This window comes from Erpetoichthys calabaricus, chromosome 16 (assembly GCF_900747795.2).
Source record: "Erpetoichthys calabaricus chromosome 16, fErpCal1.3, whole genome shotgun sequence".
Classification (NCBI taxonomy): Eukaryota; Metazoa; Chordata; class Cladistia; order Polypteriformes; family Polypteridae; genus Erpetoichthys; species Erpetoichthys calabaricus.
Genome location: NC_041409.2, coordinates 57,969,530 through 57,985,427, shown reverse-complemented (window position 1 = coordinate 57,985,427; position 15,898 = coordinate 57,969,530). Strand labels below are relative to the sequence as shown.

The 15,898-nt window shown below is 43.1% G+C and overlaps 2 protein-coding genes across 2 annotated transcripts in view; one reads left to right on the top strand and one right to left on the bottom strand.

Annotated features, from left to right (window-relative positions):
• rtraf (RNA transcription, translation and transport factor) overlaps positions 1-10,771 on the top strand; it is a 25,724-nt gene extending 14,953 nt beyond the window's left edge. Inside the window, exons 5-8 of the mRNA XM_028821213.2 lie at positions 1,686-1,774; positions 3,844-3,912; positions 6,105-6,153; positions 10,550-10,771. Of these exons, the coding sequence (XP_028677046.1) occupies positions 1,686-1,774; positions 3,844-3,912; positions 6,105-6,153; positions 10,550-10,704 (362 nt within the window). The 3' untranslated portion in view covers positions 10,705-10,771. The remainder of the gene's footprint in view (positions 1-1,685; positions 1,775-3,843; positions 3,913-6,104; positions 6,154-10,549) is intronic.
• Positions 10,772-12,968: 2,197 nt separating this feature from the next.
• nid2a (nidogen 2a (osteonidogen)) overlaps positions 12,969-15,898 on the bottom strand; it is a 100,976-nt gene continuing 98,046 nt past the window's right edge. The window contains 4 exon segments of the mRNA XM_051919971.1: positions 12,969-13,483; positions 14,258-14,370; positions 14,553-14,676; positions 15,592-15,749. Of these exon segments, the coding sequence (XP_051775931.1) occupies positions 13,473-13,483; positions 14,258-14,370; positions 14,553-14,676; positions 15,592-15,749 (406 nt within the window). The 3' untranslated portion in view covers positions 12,969-13,472.

The following is a 15,898-nucleotide window of genomic DNA, read 5'->3' as shown; positions in this document are numbered from 1 at the left end:
GGGTGGGGGGGTGTGTGTGTGTGCCCCCCTGCGGTGGGCTGGCGCCCTGCCCTGGGTTTGTTTCCTGCCTTGCGCCCTGTGTTGGGTGGGATTGGCTCCAGCAGACCCCCATGACCCTGTAGTTAGGATATAGTGGGTTGGATAATGGATGGATAGATAATCTTCATGTGGGAAAAGGCTGACTCGCATAAATAAGTACAGCCACATAATGCAGTCAAGGAGGTAGCACATTTCCTCATGTTTGGCTACTTTTCCTCTGTAAGTTCCAAAACTGTCCATGAGCCCCAGACTTCAGCTGAATGTCATCCTGTAGTGTCAAAATCTCATCCTCCACTGTAGAGGCGTTTTAGGTGAAACAGTGTTGCAATTTTTGATGCGGGCGAATCACCCTCAACATCTTCCCTAAATGGATAGCACATAAATGTAGTGATTGGCTCAAGTAAAGTGGAGTCTTGAGACTGTCTGTCAAAGTCTGACAGACAATTTTCAATCTGCTCTGTGTAGCGTATGCTGTCAAGTTGCGCACACGCCTTCCATTGCGTCTCCAGCTTTGACGCGAGGTTTTGGATGTTCCCCAAATCAAGGCGCTGCAGCTTTGAGGACAGATGTTGCATTTTTCGTTTGAAAGCACTAACTGAGCTTTTGAATTCAGCCAAGTGAAAAATGACGGCTGTCCGATTAACTGCGATTTTAGTTCCCTCTCCTTTCTCTTTCTCAGATCGCTTTTCAGAAGGTAGTCAGTTTCGTAGTTTTCATGAACAGTTCAAAAGTGCCTTTCCACATTTTCTTTCTTTGGAATAGCAATGATAGATTGACAGATCAGACAAACGCACTTTGATTGTGACATTGTGAGAAAAAAAATCCTCTTCCAGTTCCACCGCCAGCCCATACCCTCCCTAAACAGTTTTTTTTTTTTTTTAATCCCTACTTTAGTCGATATAAATTGGAAGGCTAACAAGATCACAGCCAGAGTTTTGCAGTAGCTCACACGCTTGATAATGCGTGCGGGATGACCAGTGTGTTAGAAGAAAAGAGATCTCAGACTGGCCGCCCAGTGTGTCAATCAAGTGGCAAATGGCAAGTGGGAGGATATATGATAGACTAACGGTTAAAAAAAAAAAAAATTTTTGAAAGCAACGTGATCTACCGGTCGATCACAATCGACGCATTGGGCATCCCTGTTCTAAGGTATGCTGCATGATTATGATTAATGCAAATGTTTCTCAAGGACCTTTTGCAAGGTCTTGTTTCAGAATTGATGGGAGTTTCAGTAATTGAGGAAAAAGCAAAAAAAATGTCTGGGCATGATTCACTTGGCAAAGGGTTAATACAGACTCACAAACTGAACTAGTCAGTATGTCAGAAGTGAAGTTCAGGTCCTGGTATGTTTCTCTGAAACACAGATGTTGTAATAGTTGGATACCTTTGGTGTAGTACTTGGTCCAATGTTGTTTAGCGCAAGTGCCAGCATAAAGAGGCTTGATGACTTTGTCAGAGTTACACACGGAGTGTGATGCCACTTAAAGACCATGATTTGTGTGGGGGGGTGGGAGTCTAGGGATGCACTGTGTACTCAACCGAGAATAAATGGATACTGGCTTTCTGTATACATATTTAAACAAATAGCAATGAGATCATTTACTGTATATGTATATACTTACACATGTGTGTTTTACTACTTTTAGTCAATAATCCAGATTTCAAGGCTGGAGTTCTTGCTTTGGCAAATCTTCTTCAAATTCAGCGCCATGATGACTATCTTATAATGCTGAAGGTGAGTGCCATTTGTATGTGGGACTGTTTCACTTGGATGGTTTGTCTTGTCGTCTTCAGTATTATCTGCTAGTGGTGAAATGAAATATTAAGAGTGCTTATGACTTTGCATGTGGCAAATTGCCTCTTTTGGCATAGAGTGTTGTATTTTAATCTGTACTCACCCAGAAACCTCCCTGTATATAATTTTAAAAAGTGTCACCTGGTTCTTTGCACCAATTTTCTTCCCCTCTTCTAACAATACCTTTTTATGCATCTGGCCAATACAGCAACCACTGCTGTAGAGATGTGATTTTTAAAATAATTCCTGTCCCTTTCTTCTTGTACTTTTGACATTTCAATTCTTACCACATTACCATCTGTGTTTTTCCTTTTGTTGGCTTTTATGATTCATTTTCATCCCTAAATTCAGCTGTGATCACTGAGACACTATCTGCAGACTCACTGCTCATACTTACTTACCTTTCTTTTCATTTTCAACTCTTTAAATATAGAGTTTTGATTATTTGAATCTTACAGATGATATGAAATATAGAGCTAAGAGAGATGGCACGATAGTGGACGTCAGTCTCTTGCATATGTGGACACATGGACTGTCAGTCATAAAAGAAGTAAACATTGCAGTGATGGGTCACATGGCAGAACAAGAGAGAAGAAATGGGCATGCTGTTTAATTTGACACCCGTGCAGTTACATCTAGAAGTCAGAAGGTTGCAAGCGGAATTCCATTTATAAATGTAATGAATTATTATTTAGCTCAAGTGGGTTAGCCTGTGCTTTCAGGACCTTGGGCCTCATGTATAAACAGTGCTTACGCACAAAAATGTTGCATACGCCTGTTTCCACACAGTGCGATATATAAAAACTAAACTTGCTGTAAAGCCACGCACATTCTCATGAAAGCCCTACTTGCGTATGCACTTTTCTGCTCGGTTTTGCAAACTGGCCGCACTCAGAGTAAAAGCAGTGCTACTGTTTGTGTGGTGTCCCTTTTTTCAGATTCGTATCAGTGACCCAGGATTTGTCAAATATATCGAAATTAACTGGATACTTACCTTACTTTTATTCTATAATGGGGGGAAAAAAAAGTGTAAGGAGGTGTGAAAAATCTGTCAATAGAGAAGATGCCAGACAGAGAACGAGCCTTAAAATTCTTGTGATCTTTATGAAAAGTGTCTTTGAAGCCCCGTGAAACACCGCAAATGGAGAAATCTGTGTGTTTGTGATCAAGGGAAGTGAAGTGTTTGTTCTACAGTAGATTTTGTAAGGTCTTTGTCCTTCATGGCTCGAACATGTTCCCTGAAACAGACTGCTAGTTGTCTCATGGTGTGTGTCACATCTTCTCTGTCCTGGTTTACCTTTGCTGTTTTAATGACATTGTGTTTAGCGTGTTCCTTCAACAAGAGACTTGGGATGTCATACTGCATTCCTGGGTATGATAGACTTAGATATCTGTTAATTTATTCTAGGAGTTGATTTTCTGTTAAATTTCAGTTTTGTTAATTGTTTTTATATTTCAGTATTTTGGAACATTAATCCTTACGATGTGACATTTGTATGGCATGACTCGGTGTTTATAAGAAATGAAAGCTTGGTTTGATTTGAATTCTTTCTTAAAAATCTCCGTGTAGCTGTGATGGGTGTTGTGCACATAAATGTTCCTCAGGTGGTGTCTCAATTTCACAGGTGGCTTCCTTTGTTGAAAGTGACATTTTCTTCAAGTGAAGTTTTGCATTCTACCAACATTTTTATTTTTAATCCATCCATTTTGTGAGCCCCTGCGTTGCATTATGGGATTTTTGGTAAGTCGGTGAAGTCTGCAGGCAGCACTGGGTACGAAGCTGAAGCTGGTTCTTATATTGCAGATATTCATTTGTTCTGGTGGTTAGTTAACCTGCCAGTAAATAGTCCATGAATAAAAACTGGGGCTGTGAGCCAAAAGCACTGGCCCTCACTGGATCGTTGTGCCTCCATTCCATTTTTCTATTTTATGTATTTGTAATGTTGGATATGTCCTTGGGCCAGCTCCTTCATTCTCTAAATCTTATTGTATCATTTCTTCCCGTACAGGCTATTCGTATTCTGGTACAAGAACGTTTGACGCAAGAAGCCATCTCAAAAGCAAGCCAATCAAAAGAGGTGAGAAGTGAAGCCATCCTCGAGTTCTGTTGCTGTTGGCCTAACTCCGTCATGACGTTCAGGCATAACTGAACTAGGCCAACCTTCTAAAAAGTTCAGAGGCCCTTGTCATTCTTTAATGTTGGACCTGTCATGATAAATACTATGGTGCTATATGCATCAAGCCAATTAAAAAGTAGTTTGGTTTGTGTAATGTTCCAATAAATTCTTTTAGTGTCCAGAAATGTAATTAGTTTGGCAGCTTCCTTTTACTCCTCATTTTACAAGTAAGGAGGGATGGTTTTAAAATGTAGCGTTCTAGTCAGTAGTAGCTTTTAGAGTGATTTTTGTTATTTTCTGCAAATTGATTTTAATGCAGTGGCATCTCATATTTTCAAGGAAGGATAGTCGCTTCAGTAGTCATGTTTTGAGCCTACAAACATTCAAGAGACTCCTAAGCCTGTAGGGAGATTCGCTTAACACTTCTTTAGCTTCTACACATGGTCCTCAGCTTCTCCCAGAAGCCTTCTGCCTTACTTATTCATTAAATACTCAGCTAGTCTGCGTGTTTCTCATTGGCCAAATGCAGGATTCAGCAGTGCACTTTAATGGTGTGTTTTGTCAGTCATTTTGCCTCGGCATTTAATAATAATAATTAATAATTCATTACATTTATATAGCGCTTTTCTCAATACTCAAAGCGCATTTGGTGTTGTTTTCATGTTGCTTCTGTCTCAGGATGCATGGACTTGATTATAGTTGTAATGCTTGTTGTTAGAAACTGAAAGTAGTCAATAAATTCCTGTTAAGTTGGTGATGGTGCTTGGTTTGAACCTCCAGTGAGTGGAGAACTGCGGCACCTGCTGGCTGTAAAGTGGGAACTGGAGTTCTATTAATGTTTTTGAGAGCTGACACAGATGTCTTTGGCATAGAGGAGCCTGCGATGGGGCGACTAAAAACCATTGGCACACAGCTTTAGTAATACTGGTGCCTAGACGCAGATCATTTGTTGATGTTTTTTTTTTTTTTTCTCTAATATGATGTACAAGTAGAAGTTTCAGCCTTTTAAAAGAGGAGCTCAGTATCTTAAACAACTGGCTCCATCAGGTGACCTAAATGAGGGATATGCTACGTCGCCACTCCTTCTCAGGACTGTCCGTAGTTTTACGTGTTCCGTGTCTGTGCCAAGCCTGTAATTAACTGATACTCTTGTGGAATGGCCAGTGTTTGTATGTTGGGTCAGTGGAGTTCCCTTTCTGGGTATGGTTGGTTGGTTGGTTATTCCAGCTTTCTTTCCTGAACTTTCTCTGCATCTTCTAGAAGTCCTGAAAAAAAAATCAAAAGCCATTATGTGTTTAAGATAGTTTATAGTGGCCATGTGGGAAATTGTCAAGAATGATGTCGATTGATGGCTTTAGAAGCGAGTCTGGCAAGAGTTCAGTTTGCTGCCTTAACTGTGGTCTTCTTCTATACTGTTGGGCTTCATGGTGCGTTCCCGTGAGGTACACGTTTCACCAAACTTTGCTGTCTTTGTTCAGGATGATACATTCCCAGTTAGTGGCTCTGAAAGATGGTTGTTGTCGACAAAAAAAAAACCCTTGATTCTACTCCTCTTCATCGAGAATGGTTTGGTTGTGAAGATTGTGTTGCCAATGAGGCCCTGTCTTATTTTATTTATATTTTGCATTGCCAGTTGTTGTGAGTGTCTACCAATACCGATTATGTCAGCCATGTGTTTATCTGCATCAGTTTGGACTATCTGTATCTGTAGGCCCTCAGCATTCCATACCTAATTGTCTTCTGCCTTGTCCAAACGTGATAACTGGGGTCCTGCAAGCTTTTGATTTGGTTTGTTTTGGCAGCATTAGCTGTCTCCGTAGAAGCATTGAGAGGACCATTGTGAATCTTTTTTGCCATACTCTTCACTAGTTTGATTTGTCACATCCTATGTTGGTACACAGCAGAGTGGCAAAGAGATGTGTAGGCCTTAGTCTGTCATTCTGAGTGGGGTGGTGGTATCTGTTTGCACAGCAAAGTTTAAAATTATTACCATGTTAGCAATATCTAAAGTCCATTGTTACAAATGACCTCTGTGCTTTTAAGTCTTTGCCAATTCTGTTCATTTTAGGTAGTCAACTGAAGTAGAAATGCAAGACTTGGTTTTAACCTCACTATTTTTTTTTCTTTCCCTCCTCCTCTTCCTCCTTCCCAAGGGTTTACCGGTCTCTCTGGACACTCACATCCTTGGCTTTGATACAGGAGGTAAGAGGCAAAGTGCAGTCTTTACACTGCTAAAACTCTGAAGTCAGTGGATCTCCCGTGATGTGCTCACTAAGTGTGTGTGTGGGCAGTGAGTTTCAACAAGGGCTGATGGTCCGGTCTGCCTGTTTTATATTAAATGGAGAGCACTCCCTGCTAGTTTCACTGCATTTCATTTGTTTCTAGGTCATTTGGAGGACCGATTAGCAAAGGTTCACATGCGCGTTGTGTGTGACCCTGTAACTTGGCCTTCTCCCACCCTCCAGCTTTGGTGGCAGCTGCATCCCATCCCACACAGACAGGGCCGGCTGCTTCGCGTTTTGTTTCGTCAGCGCAGTAATCCCTCTGGTGTTGTATATCCTTTCTGTGCCAAGGAGGGCTCCTGCACCGCTGTGTTACAAAGGCAGCTGTCGTCTTGCCATTTTGTTTTCCTTTCTTCACTGTTGTGCCCTGCCCCTGAACTGGGACCTTGACTTGAAAAGAAGTGCTCCACGAACAGTGACTGCTCACTTCAGTTTAATGTGGTGCTGGAGGAGGTCAGAGTTACAGCCGCCACCCAACACCTGTCGCTCTGCCTTATGTAACTTTAGGCCAACTCGTGAATCTGGGCATCTTGGGAATGTTTAAACTTTTAATGAACATGTATGGTGAATGTCATACTAAGTAAACACTCGACGAATCGCACTTGTGCTTCAGTATCCTGTTCAGTCCACACTCTGCACAAGATTTTAACTCTGCATTTGTGAGTCGTCTTCTATTCTGTTGACCACCGCAGAACTACTTAAAGAATATGATCATATATATATTTTTTTGTCAGTTATTTCATCACAGTCATGGTGTACAGAAGTAAAGTGAAGAGGTTTTAAATACATTTCTAGAAATACTTCGCCTGTTCTTGCAGTTTACAATGGGGCTGAAGGTTCCAGGAACCCAAACATGAAGGCAAAAGCTTTTACATGAACCAGATAGGGCGGAGTGGTGGCTCTGAGACCAAGGATCTGTGCTGGTATCTGGAAGGATGGCAGTTGAAATTCTGTTATGGTTTGAAGGGCTTCTACTCCATTGGGCCCTTCAGCAAGGCCTTTAACCTGAAAATTGATCTGGGGTGCTGTACAATGGCTGACCCTGTGCTCTGATCCCCAAAGGTCACGCGAAAAGACAATTTCTCGTTGGGGATTAATTTGGTATATCAAATAATCTGGTATATCACATATGTTTTCAGAATTTATGAGGCATCTTTGGGATGACAAGTTATTATTTCTAATTTCATTTTATCACAGATTCTTGATACTGTTTTCTTAAGAATATGTTTCTTGTTTGTCGCAGTGGCCATCATTAGTAGAGTTTGGACATTTCCCCCAGAATACCCCTAATGCTGGCACACATACTGAATCATGAGGAGTTTATTCATGGTACTCAAAAGTATTTTGTTGTTTTTCAAAGATGTTCGTATCTGTGTGCACACGTGTGCCTCACTAGCTTAGTGACAGCTGTTGAAAGAGGAGTTGAGCTCACGTGTCGCGTGCAATCAATCAAGTGACGAGAACTAAGTAGGCATTTTACCTGATTAAAACTAAATGTATTCAGTGATTGTCTATTTTAATACTGAATACTAGAATTGTGTCAGTCTCTAAAAGAGTTTAGTCCTCGTATGCTGTACATTAACTTCCATCCTTCATCCCCTTGTTCCTGGTATAAAACTTCTTATGTACAGAAGCACAAAGGCTGTCGGTGATTGTGTGACGTTTTTCCACTGGTTATTGTCTAGTTGTGAACACAACAGGCGCAGTAATTCACAATGGCATATTAACAATGAGTAATGTCAGTTACAGCGCTTGGAGACCACTGACTGCTCAAAGTGAAGAGTGTATGCTGCAGGAATTGTGCCCTGGGGGTGAGAGAGCACCGGAGAGGAAGCTGAACAACCAGCCTAATTTTAAAATGGCTGAATCTCACTATAATGGTTTATATTTTGCTTTTTTTCACTTGCTAAAATTTCATCGATATGTTGTTTTACAGCATGTGTGCAATCTCGCATCTCCGGTCAATACTTGACAACATTCTTGGTTTGAATAGTGGACAAATTCAGTAAGTTTTATTGTGCTTTCTCATCTGGACCCTGGTACCCTTCACCTCCATTGTAAAGCACAAGAGTAGGCAATAAATATATATATTCTCAATTTTATTAAAAAAAAGTTTTATACTAGGGCAGTACGGTGTCAAAGTGGGTAGCACTGCTGCCTCGCAGTAAGGAGACCTGGGTTCGCTTCTCGGGTCCTCCCTGCGTGGAGTTTGCATGTTCTCCCCGTGTAGGTTCTCTCCTGCAGGTTAGGTGGATTGGCGATTCTTAATTGTCCCGTGTGTGTGTGTGCTTGGTGTGTGTGTGTCTGCACGCCCTGCCCAGGGTTTTTTCCTGCCTTGCGCCCTGTGTTGGCTGGGATTGGCTCTAGCAGACCCCTGTGACCCTGTAATTAGGATATAGCGGGTTGGATAATGGATGGATGAAAAGTTTTACGCTACAACAATTTCATGTGGTGTATTAATGTACACTGTGATGCATCATGTTGTCAACAAACAACTTTGACTCCAATAATACCAAACCTCTCCTTGAGTTCCTGGATGTCTGCATATGACTTCTGCTTGCTTTGCACACGTTAACGTTTATCTCCAGTGGACCCCCGCTGTTGTTGTGTAATGTGTATTGAATAGCATACCGTTGTCTGCGTCAATGTGAGTTGAGGGGTCTGCTCATGTATCTCTGTCCTTTATGTACTTGAGTGTTTATGTAAGTCAGGCTGCTGCCCAAACTCTGTGCTCCAGATTGAACCCCACCATTGTTAGGGCCAGAATGGAACAACTTGACAACAACTGCCACGCAGCAGAAGACCCCCCCAGAATGTAAACTGCAGATCCACTCCCACTCTCCTTTTCTTCAAACTTGCAGTTCCCCTCCATCCATCTGATCTTCACTGCTCTGCCACATATTCGTCCGGACAACCCACCTCAACAGAGTCATTTCTCTCCATTCCACTTGGCCCCATCAGTGCGGCCAGCCTGACTTCTTGGCTGTGAGAAATGCCCCACTCTTAAAGCTTTAAATGTTGGCACTTTGACATTAACACCTGTAGTAAAATAACTGAGATTGTCACGTGGAATTTGTACCGAGAGGCAGCTGTCAACTGCAGGTTGTCTGTGGTGTCCTTGCAAAGTGGTCTTCATTGTGAAACATTTAGAGATCACGGCTGGGGTGTTTGTTTGGATGCTGAATTCTTATTTTCATTTTAAAGACAAATAATGTTTGATGACAAGGCAGGTTTAAAAACCAAACAAGTAATGGACTTCTGTCTGAAGAGATGTCGTATAAATACAAACGGGATGCAGCGTACCTCAAAGCTGGAGTCCTGTCCAGTTCCTCTATGGAAAAGTAGAAATGTAGACAGAGTGCTAATGTCCTTATGAATGTACAACTGCTGACCATGGTTGTTGTAACACTCCTGCCATCTTTGTGTATCACAATGCCAATGGGTTGGCATGAATAGTGATATATTTATTTTGCGCCTTTCTAACGTACACAAAGTGCTTTACATTGACAGTGAGGAACCACTTCAATCACCACCAATGTGCAGCGTCCACCAGTGCGCTCGTCACACCGTAGCTATTTGGGGGGGGGGGGGGGGGTAGGGACGAGGGAAAGCCAGGCCATGGTGGGTAATTTAGCCAGGGCATCAGAAAACACCCCACTGTTTACAAAGGCTGTCCAGAGATCTGCTGTGAGCGCAGAGAGTCAGGACCTCAGTCTTATCTGAAGGTTGGCACCAATTTTGCAGCCCAGCGTCCTCGTCACTGCACTGGGGCATTGGGGTCCATACACGGACCACAGGGTGGTGCCCCCTGCTGGCCTCAGCAGTCACCCTGGCTGTGAAGTGCAGCTGTTCTGCTGCTAAAATGAGCCTCCCTCACTACAGCTGAGCCCGGTTGACGTTGTTTTAAACTGTAGTGTCATCTTTTAGTCCTTACTGCTGCTGCAGCCCAGAAGTGGTAACGCTGTGCCCCCCGGACTGAGCAGCGGTTCAGCTCACTAACACATTTCACTTCAGTGCAGACACCCTAAATATATCTGTTGACAATTAAATCACCCTTGGAGTTCATGGAGAAAGTCCGATTTGTTAACATTACACATCTTTGCAGCATGCAGTGGCCTTCGTCCCCCATGGTAGCCCTTTGTGTTATATCTGCACAAGTCTGAAGAGCTTTTAATAACATTTTTAAATGTATCTTTAGTGAAGTGTAGACTGTTGTGCTGTCCCCAGTTCATGGTTTGAGTGTGGTGTGTGTCTTGTCAGCCATCTTTCATCTCCAGAGTATAATGCGTCTTTATCCTTTCCTTTATTTTTCACAGATGCCACCTTAAATGAGGCTGCAAAAATACTGCGGCTACTGCACGTCGAAGAACTCCGTGATTTACAAACCAAGATTAACGAAGCCATCGTGGCTGTGCAAGCCATCATAGCCGACCCCAAGACTGACCACCGACTTGGTAAAGTGGGCAGATGACAACCTAAAGACTCCTGTGGCCGAGATCTGCTTCTCGTACTGTGACTGCCTGACTGAGAGACACTCCCCAAACCTCCATGGTGTCCAGTTAACTCTTTATTTTTTTTTTTATTTTTTTTTTTTTTTTAACTAAACCTGTAAATGACGAAGGCTGCTGCTTAAACATGTAAGCCAACTTGAAAGTTCAGTTGACCATCCAAGAATAATTAAAAAAAAAAAAAAAAAAAACAGAATTAAGGAGGCCATTTCTGTTCCTAATTAAGTTAACATCTTTATGTCTGTGTGAGGGTGGCCGTAATGAAGCGGGTCACGTTCATGTGGGTGCGTTTTTATTAACGGAGGAGGTATGCAAGTGGAGGACATCTGTGTGTGTGACGGCCATATTAGGGTGGATTTTCCGCTTTTCTCCAAATGCCAGTTGTTTGGTAGTATTGGGTTTTGGTGTTCTGCTGTGGCTCCTGGGTGATACGCTGATGCAGCAGCACCCATGGCCTCTTATTTGTTTGGGTTTTCCTAGACAGAGGGTGCCAACTCAGAACTGTTGCTGAGGTCACTGCGCTTGGGCATTTATGCTGGCCTTGATCTGAGAGTTATGATTACGGCTGTGCATTTAGATAGAGGAGAGCACCAAATGTGTTTCTTACAGATACACGTCACACTAACCAAATGAGCGGATGATTTAAAGACGTAGTCCGGTCACCGTTTCAGGAGGGGCACTGTCAGGGTAAGAAAGCTGCAGGAAGAGAGGAAACCAAACTTTCCTGTCCTTCCCTCAACATGTGATATAAAAGCAGCAATGGGAGGTGTTGGACCCTTTGAGTGCACAGTGCTGTAAGCAAAAGGGGCAAATCTGTCCGCAAAAACACAAACAACCAGATGAATTCAATGCGCTCTTTCAAGTTTAAGTGTCTATTCTGAAACGTTACATTTCTCTCCCCAGCTCGCTGACTTAAGAGCGCCGTGCTCTGTGCTCGCTGCGCCCAACACCAGAACTTCCCACCCTCATGCAATTTAACTTCAGAATGAAGCTGCAACTCTGACACCCTAAAGTGCAGATTCTACCAAGGTGGGGCGATGGGTACAAACTGAGGTTGACGTAGAGGGATATCGATTAAGCGCTAAAGTCGTTCCACTTTCAGCATGACTGGAACTTTGGCGTTTTACATTATTTTGTAAAATCTATTTTCTAAATCTATATTTTCATGGGAAGCAGAGCCTGACCTGCAGGAGTAGCTGTGGATTGGAAGTGCAGTTTAGGGTCAAGAGAAAGTGGCACGGACATCTTTGGGATACGAGTATGACGTGGTACCCTGCAAACGGATGAGTAGACGTGTAAACTCCACATAGAGTTACGTGGCTTTAGCAGTCTGCCCAGACTCCATTTGTGGGACCAAACACTTCCACCTCACACTCCACACAAACATGAAAGATGAACATCGTCATCATTTGCATGGAGCTGTGGATGATTTTTGAAAATAGTGTTTGAGGATGTTGGTGTGTTCGTTCCTACATATTAACTTGACCATCCTCTCATTCTAAAGTGACAAGGGACTTGTAAGAATAAAGCTGGAAACCTGCCACTCTGAGCACAGATGTCTCCCATTTATAAACTTTTATCAAGGTAAGAGAACACCACCGAAATTAAAGATTGTGGCTGAACTCTTTCAACCCATAATGGACATCACTCATCCAATCGACATTTCATGGAGAGTCCTCAAGCGTAAGGGCGAGGGCTGTGACCAGGGGGACAGAACCGATGAGAGAGTTCATCACTGAGAGGTCACGTGAGCTTCAGCGTCAGTTCGCATTTGTGTTGGATTTCAAAGCAAAGTGAAACCACCCCATCCAGAGATGAGACCACCGAAGGTTGGACTGCAAGGCCCAGACTTGTGTTTGTGGTCGAGTTTTGTGTGTGTGAAAGGCGAGTAGCTTTTAGGAAAACGTGACATCATGGAAGAAGGCCGAGGCGGGCACTGTGACTGCTCGCTTTTGTAAATGTTGCTACACACTTTCTTTGTATTACGGTACTACCTCAGTCAAGCTGTCTCTTAAAATAACCAAATCAATCAAATACAGTAAATCCCTTTTATATAAATGTAGCTGTTGTAAATGAAAAGACTTCCCAGATTCAGTATGTGTGTTCAGTTCTTGACCCAAAAACCTGCAGGCCAGCACTAGTGTCATAGAGTCAGGGCGCATATGGGTGCTGCCCGCTTATTATGAGAAGCTAAGAAAATTTGACATGTTAAGAAAGAAAGTGCCACTCCAAGCCCTGAACTGCATCTTTAATGTTATAAATATATTCTGACACAAAATACTGGGAAAGAGCAGGAAGAAATTTTGAGGAAACCCGGTTCATCCACAGGGTGTTTGTCAGTCTGCCCTGCCCGCTCGTGTCGATGTTCTCCCTGTGCTCCAGTGCAAGCGACTCGAGTGGATTCTGCTTGCTGTTTTCAGGTGACACAGCCCCGCAGTATTTTACATGGGGGGGGGGGGGGGGGCCTTTTTGTCTTTTGGAAAAAAAAATACAGTAGTAAAATGAGGTATAAAAAAGTAATTTACAAAATATTAAAAAAAAAAATACAAAAAAGTTGTTTGAAAAGTTCGTTTGTGTCTTGGTATCTCGTTAGACGCCCCCTTGGGTCTGCTGGTCTTTGCTGATGTCTGCAGTGCTGCTTATGCCGTGGGGGCCTCTTCGGTCCGCTGGCCCCCTTTCTTGGCTCCTGCAGACTCAGCTCTGTGCATGCTTCTGTCCTCCAGCGTCTGCCTCACTTTCTCCCTTTAAAGAAGTTAAAAACAAGATACGTATATAAATTAAGATGTGTGGTTAAACCAAAGAGAGAGGATCAGAGAATCGCTAGTGTTGGCAGTTTGTTTTTTCTTTTTCTTCTGTTGAGCACGTAGACATGAAGCAGCAGCTGACTGACCGACTGACCAGAAGTGCTCTGTGTGCCAAGACTGGAGCAAGTGGGGCCCATGTGGGCCTTCATTCAGGCTCTGGTGCCAGCTTCACCATCTCCAGTGTGTGTTGTATTTGGATTATGTTCAGAATTCCTTCTGCATGTATAAAATTGTTCAAATGAATACAAAGAAGGCCATGCAATGATGTTGATGTCTGCTGCTGAAACAAATAATTGCAATAATGCTAATAATCGTGCAGTATTTAAAACTGGATCAGGTGGGTTTGTGAATGCTATGCCAGCATTTTCTCAGGGATTACTTTGAACCCTTATTTATTTCAGAGGGTAGGGGGTATGGAATCGTTAATCGGCTGAAATGATACTGGCTTTGTTGACCGGTGGAAGAGAAATTCCCTTTCATCCAGTAAGGAGCTGTCATTTTTTACCATAGCCTAAAACAAACTTGGTGATGTCCACAGAGTTCATAAAGGTAAAACTGTGCTTTTGGGTGATCAACCAGTCCTTACTGAGAATTGTCACATGCGGTGAGTGCCAGTTAAGTTACAATACAATGTGACTGCTTGTGAGTTTGAACAGCAAGCGAGAAAAAGAGAAGCCCAATCCCACATTTAGCCCAGCGCTTGTTCTCTTACCGTAAAAGCAGCGTGGCAGGGCGACTGTGATCCCATACAGGTGAGATCTTTGATCAGGAAGATACTCATCTGTGAGCTGGCTGGCTTCTCTGCTGACTGCTATCACACCATCTCTGTGAAAGGTGAGAGGAGGGCTTATAAGGAGATAACAACGGCACATATTTTGTCTGCATGTTAAGTTCCGATAAACACACTTAGTCATTTTTGTAGAGCTGAACCAACTGTGTCATTTCATTTACACAATTTTTGCTAAGGGCCCAGCCTTGATTGCAGAGAGCCGAGGTTGGACACGTACCTTCTCCAGTCTGTGTAATAGAAGTGGTTGGAATGGACGGTCATACCGAAGGGGTAATTCAGGTTGCTGTGAATCGCGTGTCTTCCTGAGCCATCTGGTAGAATGCATTCCAGTCGCTTGGTGCCTTTTCATCAGAGAGCAAGAGAAGACCAGTAATTAGAGACTCGTGTCAGATGCTAGCTGTTTGTGACAAATGGGACCGTCTGCTATGCCAGCACAGATTTCTGCTTTTAAATAATAGCCTACGTGGGTTGTGTCATGCACAAATCTCATACCACATAGCGTCTTAGTCAGTAGTGACCCGCTGTTTATTTCCCATCCTACAAAGCTTTTGAAGTTGTTATTTAGTACTTGACAAGAATGATTCGGAAAAGCCCTTCTTCTTGCTGACGTAATGTGAGGTGTATAATTCCAGCATGTTGCAATTTATTGGTTGTTCTTAGAAAAAGGAAAAAAAAAAAAGCTGCTCTGCCTTGGCAGTCTAAGCCAAGTTAATAAACGGCCAGATTGTTCATTAAGCATTCTGGGAGTGCTGTGCAGATTTGCTTGGCTGAAGATCCATCGGAGTAGCCAGTCTGCCTTGTGCCTCCAAATTATGGGGCTCTCTAATTAGTCATCAAACGGGCCAAGAGATTCAAGTCTGACTACGCCTTCTTTCCACGTTGTATCTGGCCTGACAAGTAATGTAGAACATACCAGCCACCTTCTTTATTTCATAGGTGTAGCAGAAAGGCTCCCAGTGGCCCCCCTACTCTGGCCTAATCATCTGGAATGAGGCCATGCTTGGTCAGCTCTTGAAACTGAAGCTAATCAGTGGTCAGCTCCGTGTTCTTAGTGACTGCGAGTTTGTGAATAAGAAGCTACTTCTGAACAAACATGGGTAATGCCAGAGACCCCCAGAATGGAGACTAAGGTGTGGAGGTAAAATATCTGAAATCGGACTGTGTGCGGTGTTCAGACTTAAGGTCACTGCTTGCCTTTGCAGTGGGTACTTGGGTGAAGGTGGGCTCTGATTTATCAGGACTTTAAGAACACCTACCTGCGTCCGCCCAGCAAATCTGTTTTCGGAAATAGTCAAAGGTTAAGGCGTTGGGTAGGCCAATGTCCCGGCTGACCAGTACACGTCGGTTCTCGCCATCCAAAGTGGATGTTTCAATTTTTGGAGCTTCCCGATTCCAGTCCGTCCAGTACAGGTTCCTAAAATATAAAGACGGATATTTAAAAGTTATGTTTTAGAAAGCACCCACCTGCTTTGCTCCATCAAAAAATGTAATCAACCATTTTGGTGCTTGGAGAATTTCAACTGAACAGCTGCTAGAGCCCCCAGCGCCAGGTAATTACAGCAC